This window comes from Buteo buteo, chromosome 4, assembly GCF_964188355.1.
Source record: "Buteo buteo chromosome 4, bButBut1.hap1.1, whole genome shotgun sequence".
Lineage (NCBI taxonomy): Eukaryota > Metazoa > Chordata > Aves > Accipitriformes > Accipitridae > Buteo > Buteo buteo.
The window spans coordinates 14,232,075-14,242,423 of record NC_134174.1 but is presented as its reverse complement, the minus strand read 5'-3'; the positions used below and the strand labels follow the sequence as shown (position 1 = coordinate 14,242,423).

At 53.7% G+C, this 10,349-nt stretch overlaps 1 protein-coding gene across 1 annotated transcript in view; it reads left to right on the top strand.

The window, feature by feature from the left end:
• Nucleotides 1–5,344: 5,344 nt before the first annotated feature.
• Nucleotides 5,345–10,349, top strand: part of RELN (reelin) — a 305,272-nt gene continuing 300,267 nt past the window's right edge. Inside the window, exon 1 of the mRNA XM_075024802.1 lies at nucleotides 5,345–5,807. Within this exon, the coding sequence (XP_074880903.1) occupies nucleotides 5,579–5,807 (229 nt within the window). The 5' untranslated portion in view covers nucleotides 5,345–5,578. The remainder of the gene's footprint in view (nucleotides 5,808–10,349) is intronic.

The window sequence follows — 10,349 nt, the reverse complement described above, 5'->3', positions numbered from 1 at the left end:
AGGCCTTTGTTTAGAAATGACTTGGGCTCTACTTAAGAGCAAAGTTCATGTAACTGGCAAGGCAAGACTGCATTATTATCCGACTGTGACAAGTCCTGTGCACAAAAAAGGGATTCATCCCAAAGGGTTATTTGGCATGGCCAAGGCAGCTCCGGAGTGCCAGGCCTCTCTGGTAAGTCCCTGCATAAATAGGAGAAGAAAACAAGGAGGCTTCATGAACAGAAGACTTTGTTTTGGAAGAAGAGGCAAGATCGATTAGCTGCTAATTGCTTTTGACTTTCCCGTCCAGCATTCACGGGGCAGAGGCTTCAGCTTTGCTGAAGCCAAACTTTATTGACACTGAAGCTTCAGCTTCACTGATAGCCCCAAGAGACATGGGGTTCATCTCACTTTAGCATGGTCAGACCCATCCTCCCCATTTGGGGTTTGGGGGATGCCCATTTGAATTATGGAGAGATCCTGTACACCTTGGGATGACTGAGGAAGGGCTTTCCAGCCTGCAGTTGAAGTGCGTCGATGGTGTTGATGGCCCACCTGTTGAGATGGGCAGAAGAGGTCCACCTCAACAATTTGTACTTTTTCTAATCTCTGTCTGGGACAAGAAAGGACGGGATGGGATGGGATGGGATGGGATGGGATGGGGTGGGATGGGACGGGACACGACACTGGCCCTGAGTAGCTCGGTCTGATTGTGTGCTGTGGTTTCAGTGCGAGTATTTGCTGAATACCTTGCATTCCCCATCTCCAGAAGACCAGCTGCTGCGCAGTAAAACTCATCCCTTATGTCTCAGGACGACAAAACCATGCCTGGGCTGCAGTGCCTGCCGGGCCCGGGGGTACCACTGCCACCACTAGCGCAGAAATGCTTCTTCGAGGCTGAAGTGATCATGGGCAATTCGTCCCTTGTAGCAGCTGCAAAGGTGGTTTCTTCTGCACATTCGTCACATTATCCTCCTCTAGCCATTGGTATATCTTTCTTTAGAAAAACCTTCCAAGCAGCAAAAGGGGCAGGTCTGCTTTCTGTGTCTGTCTGATGGTCAACACTGTGTGCTTGCATGGATGAGTGAAAAATAAACCCACTTGGTGGAAAGGTCTCACTTTGGAAAGTCCACTTTGTAGCCTTTATTAGCAAAAGAAAGTCAAAAGTGCTTCAACTTACTGTCCTGCTCTCAGACATTACATGCTGTACCACAATGAATAAATGGTACTTGCAACCCGGTGCTCCATAGCTATCTTATTTGCAGCTGATTATGTAGAAAGTCTAGGCAGTTTCCTTAATTTTTGTCACAGAAAGTTGTTAAAAGCTGGGGACAAGACCTGCATCAGGACTCTCCACATGGTGACAGTGATGAGTGTTTTTCTACATTCTTCCACGAAAGCTTTTACCCGGACCCAAGGAGCTCAGACAAAGCTCATTATTGCTTGGTGTTACTTAATAGTTCCCCAGCCTACCCTGACCCTTCCAAAATGATCTGCTGTGGCCACATTAATAAAGCAGCTACTCGCCGGTTAATGTGCTTTTCAATTCTGCTTTTGGGGTGCGAGCTCTCTCCCTGAATGAAGTGAGCAGCTCCACTGCCTGAATAATCACTTCCATAAATTAATATGGACTGCAGCCACATCCATCTGTGCTGTGATTTCCCCCCACTGCCCATGCTTGGAAGGGGCCTGTACCTCCTAAGTAATTATTTACATTCCACCTATTGCATTCTCCATTGCAGACCACAGTCTTTACTCATTTCTCATCTTGATTTACTCCCTGTTGCTTTCTGTGTTAAAAAAACACTGCACAATGGGTGAAAGCCCGTGGTAACCTCTGTCCTGCAGCGTTAGGTGCTTTCTGCCTTTAACAGGGAATAGTTGTAACTTACATGAAGAATCTTGGATCAGGGGAGTGTGAAAATAGAGTTTATTATGATTTTTACAAGCTTTTATTTTGATACAGGCCAGTTGGTCTTAGTCACTTTTCTTAAATAAAATGGTTTATTGTTATTAATAATAATATCTTAGCCTTGCTGTCAATGGGAGATGGATGAATGAGAAATACTGGCCAAAGATATTGCATAAACCCCTCATCTTCAAAACCCATATTTACCCAGAGCAGTGAGGGGATATTAAGCCAGCGCCCTGCGAGCCAGCAGGGACAGCGTGGTGGGGCCGGCGGAGGCTCTCTCCTTGCCCGGCCGCACTGGAGGCTGCTCAGACGCAGTGGCAGGGGATAAGTGGGGCATGCCGGTGCTCCCGGTCCTAACAAAATCCTTCTGACCAGGTGAGGTTTGGGGTGAGTTATGGGTAAATCATGCTCATGTGAGTGAGATCATGCTGGAGCTGGGACCAGGAAGAAATTTTCCTTTAGGTGAAGACTGGCAGGGTCTGGAAGTTTCTTTTTCTTCTTTCCTTCTGATGCACAGGGCTTGGTCACAGCCTTGGCTCCCTGCAAACGTACTAAGCAAATGTCTCCCTGCTATTGTAGGAACATGCAAAATTGTGGGTTTGTGGTTTTTGCAATATCTTGGGTCCCCCGGTTTTGCTGATGGGCATCATTCTTCTATGCAAAAAGGAGCCTGAAATTTGCAAGAGAGTTTTGAGAAGTACTTTTTAACCTAGAAGGATAGAGGCCAGGAGGGCAGGCATCTTGTCTGGACTACATGTCTATTACACTGGTGCTGGTGGCTGCAGGAAACAGGGTTTGAGGTCTCAAACAGTCCCTTTGAGTCCTGTGTCCTTGAACATTAGTGGTCCGGGGTCTCTGCTGGATTCCCCACCAACAGAGCCTGGATGAGATGGCAGGCCATGACCGTGGGACTAAGAAGAGGTTAGAGGTCTTGTGAAAGTGTAAGAAACAAAGGAGAAAGAGGAGGGGGGGTGGAAGAGAGAGAGGCATAACATAAAGAAATGGAGGAAAGAGGTGACTGAGAGACACAAGGCTTCCAAGTGTAGCCATTACCTTTTTTGCCTTCCATTACTGAACGTCCCCTCATTGGTAAGTGACGCAGACAGCTTGTAGAGGAAAGGGGTGGGCTGGCTGACTAACAGTCCTGGCTGCTCTGGATACTAAGCCACTGGAAACAAAGAAAATTGCCTAAAATTCATCAGCATGGGCCCTATCCAAATCTCAATGACTTCAGGGAGCACTAGTCCAAGCCCCGAAATCCGCTGGCAGATTAGCTACCCCCACGCTCCCAAGCTTATTTAAGGAATTATCTCTTGGAGAAAAAAAAATGAAAAGGCATTGCTGGCAATTGGTATGGTGGCACCCCGGCAGAGGCAGCCGGCATCCCCTCCTCCCGCAGCGGTGGGAGCCCATCGCCCCTTTCCCCTGCCACCTTCTTTTTTACAAAATAAGAGAGTTGGCTACATCTGGCAGCCCCCCCCAGACTAACTGGCTGACTTACCACCGATACTGGGCAGAGGGGGCACAAGCCGAGGTGTGTTTGCTCAGCCGAAGCCCCTCTGGCACGGCCTGGCCTCGCTGGCGAGTTCGCGGTGGAAGGAAGCAGGAGCGCACGAGGGCGAACACGTCCCGTTGGCAGCGGTTTCGCCAGCGAGACCGCACAGCTTTTGCCTGCATGAGATTTTTGGCATGAGGAAATTATATTATTAGTCTGTCATTTTTACAAGCATTGAAATTTATGGAGGAGACACGGATGTTTAAAAAAAAACCCCAAAACAAACAAATACCCAAATCTGAAAAAGAAATAACCCAGCTAAAAAGGAAGCTTCGAAGCCAGACTGACTGCCTGCTCGACGGCCGCTGTGGAGCTCAGTTTCCACGGCAGTGGCCAGGGACCCCTGGCAGCCTGAGCGGTGGTGGGAGCTGCCCCGTCCCCTATGCCGCGCACCGCCGGTCCCTTTCGTCTTTACAGCAGGATCGTGTCACAGCACGTTTCTTCATCCAAGCCAACGAGGGACATGGCCTCGCTCCATCCTTAGTGAGGCGCAACCCAGTAAGACGGGAAACTGCAGCAAAGTTTTTCTGGTGGTGGTGAACTCGGGCTCGGTGCAGAGCCAGTGGAAAAGGCAGGTCGGGCAGATGGCGAGGATGTCCCCCGGGCCACCGCGCGCGGGCTCTCCGTCAGCTGGGTGGGAGGTGGGCCAGCGAAGCAGCCTGCACGGACGTAGGGCAGCTGCGTGGTGCCATCCATGCGGCTCACGCCTCCGTGGAGGGAACCTTTCCCTCTGGCACTGAAACCAATCTAGGAGGGAGCCCCTGGACCGTGCCAGTTTTGCACTTCAAAAATGCTGGCAGGTAGGCTCTCCTTTCCGATTACATCATGTCACTACCGCTCACCCGGGCTGTCTCTGGGCATTGGTCGGGATCCAGCAGCAGCGTGGTGGATGCTTTAAACTCTGGTAGATTTGCCCCCATCTCCTGACGCTGTGGTCCCTCTGCCAGCCCTGCTTTGTTAAAAATGTACGTTTTTATGAATTATTCCACTTGCCAGTGTTATGTGCTCAGCTGCTCATCCCCCTTGTTGCACCCGCTGGGTTTGCTCCTCTTCCTGGGATGAAGGGCCTGGGCAGGCATTCTTGAGGGCTGAAGCCCCCTCCTGGGGAGCTGCCCCCCCCAGGGACTCGCACACAGACCTCCCTGAGCTGCAGGGCCCACCTCTGGGGGGGTATGTGCCTGTGTATCATTTCGAAGATGGTAGTGGAGAAGGTCTAAGTAAAAATCTCCCTTTTCCACAGCAGTGGGTGCGGGTACAGCAGAGGCAGGGCCGTGGCTGGGGCAGGGACAGGGGCAGAGGGGCAGGGGCTGGGGCAGAGGGGTAGGGGCAAAAGGACAGGGGCTGGGTCAGAGGGACAAGGACAGACGGACAGGGCAGAAGGACAGGGGCTGGAGCAGAGGGACAGAGGGCTGGGGCAAAAGGATGGATAGCGGCGTAGTAGCAGAGAGACAAGGATGGGGGCAGAGGGAGAGGGACACGGGAGCAAGGAGGGAGCAAGGGCAGGGACTCAGGTGTCGGGGCGGGGGCGGGGGGCAAGGACAGGGACAGGTGCCGGGGCAGCGGCAGCGGTAGGGACCCCGGAGCGGGGAGAGGGGCAAGAAGCTGGGGCGGGGACGCAGGGGCAGGGGCAGGGGCAAGGCAGGGGCAGGGACCCGGAGGCAGACAAAGGGCGAGCAGCGGAGCCCGGCTCGCAGCCCGCGTCCCCGCAGCGGCAGCACCGCGCACCGGCGCGCAGAGCGAGGAGCGGGAGGAGCGGGCGGCGGCGGCGGAGGAGGCGGAGGAGGCGGAGGAGGAGGAGGAGGAGGAGGAGGGACCTTCCCCTCCCTCCCGCCCCGACACCGGGGGAAATAAATTATTCCCAGCCCTCGCGCTCCCAGCTCCGTGCCCCGCACCCCGGCAGCGGCAGGCGGGGACGGCGCAGCCTTCGGCGGGCGCGGAGGGGCCGCCCCTGCCCGCTCCGCGCTCCGCGCTCCGCTCCGCGCCCCGCTCCGCGCCTCCCCACGAACTCCCGCGGGCCGCGGCGGGGGGCAGCGCCCGCCCCGTCCCGTCCCGCCCCGTCCCGTGCGGAGCGGAGCGGCGCGGCGGCCCCGCCGTGCCCTGGATGCCCCAGCGGCGCCGGCGGCAGCAGCATGGAGCGGCGGCGGGGCGTCCCCGGGGGCTGGCCCTGCCTGCTGGCCGCCCTGGGTGCCCTGCTGGCGGCGGGCCGGGCGGCCGCCCCCCGCGCCCGCTTCTCGCCCTTCTTCTTCCTCTGCACCCACCACGGCGAGCTGGAGGGCGACGGCGAGCAGGGCGAGGTGCTCATCGCCCTCCACATCGCGGGCAGCCCCGCCGCCTACGTGCCCGGCCAGGAGTACCACGGTAGGTGGAGGCGCCCGCCGCGCTCGGCGCTGCGCGTCCCCCCGGCGGCGGGCGGCCCCGGGGCGGGGCGGGGGGTCCCGCACCGCGGAGCGGCACCCACGGCCCCGCGGGGACGCGAGGGGAGGGGAGGGCGCGGGGGGGGCGGGCGACCCGGGCGCGGAGAGGCGCGGCCGTGTTGCCGCGGCCCGGGGGTTCCTGGGGCTGCCCGGCCGTGCGGGACTTTGTCTCCACCTGCCCCGGGTGGCCCTGCGGGGAGGGCCGCCCCCGCCCCCGTCGCGGCGCCCGCTTCGCGCTGCCCCGGCGCGACTCCCGCGGGGCGCTGCCCAGAGCCGGAGGACATCCCGAGTCCCCCCTCCTTAACGGGCCCAGGGCCGGATCCAGACCCTCCTAAGTCGCTGGAAGCCTGTCCCCTTCCCGCTCCGGTGGCTTCGGGACCCGGCTCGCCCCGAGCGCATCACCCCTTCCCCCGGCGGCCGCGCGGTGCGGCGGCTGGCGGCTGCCACTCGCGGGCCACCGGGACGTGTCCTCGCAAGGACCGCGGACCCCGCCTGGGCCGGGGCAGCCAGCCTGTTGCTCCCCGTGCGGGGGGCGCGGGAGCCACGGGCGAGAGCGGCGGGTGGGGCGCTCACAGGTGGCTTCGAAGACGGGAGGCCGTGCCCAGAATTAACACACCGACCCGCTTTTTGTATAAACGCCCAGGCCGAGCAGAATCGAAGTTGTTCACGCGAGTAGGGTCTTTGCTTTCGTGGCGTTTTGGGTGAGGGGCACAGCCCAGGGCTGGCCGCGGCCTCGCGGGCGGGTGGGCTGCCGTGGAGAACTGCGCTCAGCTGCCGAGTGCCCCCGTCCACCAGCCACGGCGTTGTTCGACAGCCTCAGCACCATTTCGCCGTAGAGAAAACTTCCCTGTGGGAAACGGGTTTTAATTCATAACCGTGGAAGACCGCTTGAAGGTGTATTCACTGACCCTTCTCCCTCTTTGTGTCTGCTTGAGGTTTTGCCGTGCTACGTAATAACAGCTAATTCTGCAGTAAGCGATAAAAAGTCAGACGAAATAACAATATTTCTTTAAAACACCTTGCTCAGAAACAGGTACTGCGGAACGGTCCCTGGCTAAAGGTGCAGTAAAACTTCTGAGCTCCATACATTCCAGCTCAGAATTCAAGTTGTAGGTAAATCATTGAATCGTTGAGTTATGTGAAGATGCCGATTGATTTTTTTTACCGCAAAGACAGAAAAAACCAAACACGTCAAACATTCATTTTCACACGACCTAAGGGCTCCCGAAATTTTTGCCCACGAATAACCTTTAACAATATAGTTTTACCAAATTCATTGGAAACTTTTGTTTTTAAATTATGGGTGCCCTTTTAAACAAACCACGTATGTAAATTATATGACTTCATCAGATGATTTTTTTCCTTAGAGCCCGTAACACACACTCAGATCAGGTAAACTGCATTCAACCTGCTGAACCACGAACGTGCAGAGGAAGAAAAAGAAAGCTGGACTTCCCATCTCGCACAATTTCAAATGCTGGATTTTTAAAAATACGCTTCAGGCGGGTAAATAACAGAATCGCCCCCTTTCCTCGCCGCTGCCGTGTTTTCCAGCGTGCGGGTCTGGGGAGAGGGGCTTGTGGCGGGCGCGGGAGCAGCGCTGCGGGCAGGGCTGCCCGCCCGCCTCGGCCACGCCTGTTTCTCCGGAGATGCTCTTCTGCCTCTCGCCCTCTAAAAAAACGAGGTTTAAATTTTAAAATACCAGCTCGCCCCAGCCGCGCCCCAGACCTTCCAGGTAGCCAGGGCTGGGTTCTCCGCCGCTCTTGTGCCTCCGACAGAGCGAAACGCGCCGGCTTCGAACGTCCCGCCGTGCCTCCTTTGGGTTTGTTTGGGCTTTTTTTTTACCGCCCCGCTCTCCCGGGGCGCCCGGAGATTTTTGCGGAGCCGCCGCCGCCCCGGCTGCGCGCCGCCCGCCCGGCCCTGCGCGCCCCCGCTGCGCGCTGCGCGCCCGCCCCGCGCTTCTCCCCCCTGCGCGGGTGCGCGGCGGCGCGGCCCGGGCCCGCCGGGGACGTGCCGCCCGCCGGGGAGGTGCCGCCCGCCGCGCCTTCCCCGGGGGGTCCGCGCCCGCCGCGCCGCCCCTCTGAAATTTGCGCCCTGGCTGCGCTTTTCTATCCGCCAAGCGCGCAGCGCTGGCGCAGCTGCTCCGCCCGCAGCACCGGCGCCGCCAGCGGGCAGCGTCTGCCCCCGGGGGCTGCCGGCAAAGCGTCGCGGGGTGGCTTTCAAAGCCACCGCACCGAGAAAGAATAAACAAATCGGGCGCATCCAGGGGATCCCGCTAGCTCCCACGAACGCGGGAGAAAGTGCACAGGCTGAACTTGAAAACCGGCTTGTTTACACAGCACCAGGTGTAGGCACGCCCCGGCGTGCGCCAGCCTCGTTCCTGCCTTCTGTCTTGCAGTGGTCATTTTCTGCGGTTTTGCGCGTCGATTAAACGCTTACCTGTGCCAAAAAAAGACAACGAGCGCTGCCTGATTGCTATGCACAGCGCGGCCGACGTATCCTTGAGCTAAGCCCGCTTATTCAGTTAGATATTTTGAAATATCTCATTTGAATATTTTTAAATATAACAATTATCAATGTTAAATATAGCACGAGAAAAAAAAAACCAACCCAAAGTAGACAATCTGAAAAAAAAGAATTTGAAGTGATCTGGGCTTTTATATAATGCAGTTTAATGTTAACTGAAACATGCCAGTCTGCACTGGTTGAGCATTTGTCATTTAAAAATCAAACTTTAAAGGCGGTCTTGTGGGGACGCAGAGGTGGAGTTTTGAGATGCAGTACAAAAGCACAAGACAAAGGGACATTTACATATGTACAAAGCAAATTCACCTGCTCAGAGAGCATATAAAAATACACTGCTCCCTCTTCACAAGTTCCAGTGAGGCCCCGTTTTACACTTACTGCCCTCTCATTCAAGAGGGACGGGTGACAGGCAGCATCCAAGAGGATTGAGTTCAAAGAGGAGTGAATTGGATGAAACCATACAGCAAGGGCTGGAGGAGAAAAAATTCCAATTAAAAAAAAATCAGCTGACAACTTGCTGTTAAAAATGAAGGCAGTAATATTCCCTACTTTGCATAGTTAAATTAGATACTTCGGGCTTTAGCACTTCTCCCCTAACCCTTAAAAATACTCCAGATTTGGCCCTATTCCCGCAATCAGTAAATATTTAAAAATGCATTCACTGATTGAATAGGACCAGACCTACGCTGCATATAAATACACTCTTTTATACACAGGACTGACTTGATAAATCGGTAAACAATTTTATTACCTTTGGCAGACTTTTATTCCTTGAATTAGCTTATTTCAAATTTAATTAAGTCCTTGAGCTGGCAAAGCACTTAAGCACTTGCTCAAATGCAAACTGACAAAGTGTGCACTGGTTTAATGTAGGCACCTGCTCAGCTTCCTTCCAGCCAAGTGGTGGTCGCCTGTTTGGAGAGCTGCATCAGGCCCCACTTGGCTTGCTTGTAGCTTTTCTGGTAGATAGCAATGCTCCCGTTTTCTTTTTCTCCTGGGCCTTCCACTGTAATCTGCAGAGCAGAATATAATTTCTTTAGGAAAAAAAAAACAACAACAGTATAAATTTTTATACAAGTTCTTTTGGGTTCATTTCCAATCTGTGGTCAATTTTGATTATCCGTGTCAACGCGCCTTTGGTGCTGAGAGCGTGTACCATGATTTACAGGCAGATAAGTATATTGGAAAAGCATGAAGAAAAAAGGATAAACTTGACTGAACATTGAGTCTTCACTGCCCTTAAACACAGAAATCTAAAAATGAACAGTCAGATTATGTAGTGTTTAAAAAATACAAATGGATTACCTTTACACTATATTTTTTCTTATCCCTTAAATTTTTTTTTTGCTGTCACTGCGAGCAGTGCCTTTTTCCCAAGGTTTCAAATTTAGAACTTTTAGGAACAACTTTGAACTGTTTTCCCATGATTGATGTTAAAACTAATCATTCGGCCCTTAAAATAGTTTTCTTTAATGAGACTTGAGTTTCTATTTCACTCTCCATTGTTTCTTTCTTTTTTTTTTTTTTTTTTTCCCCAGAACGGATTAACCTTCAGTCCCCAAATGTTATCAGTTTCCATCAATGACTGTTACTATTCTTAGATATACTGTATATTGTCTGGAACCATTGCTTTGATAGGTTGTAAAAAAAGTTTTCAACTATTTTAAGTGGTAGTTATGCACTCTTTCAGCACTGATAAAAAGTTGTTTAAAGTCTGGCCATTCCACCTTTGTTATTAACCGCTCTATTTAAGAAATACAGATTGTGACTTAGTATCTGTTTTCATTAAGGTTACTTACATTTCTGGTACCCGCTTTATCTGGTGGGTATTTTCATTGCAAATTCTTATGGATCAGATTATTAAAAAATAAAAAGGTGTTGGAGTTCAAAGTGAGAGAGGGGAAGAGAGGAAATAACTGGTGAGTAAGCAGTGATGCTGGTTGAGGTATAAACCGGATTA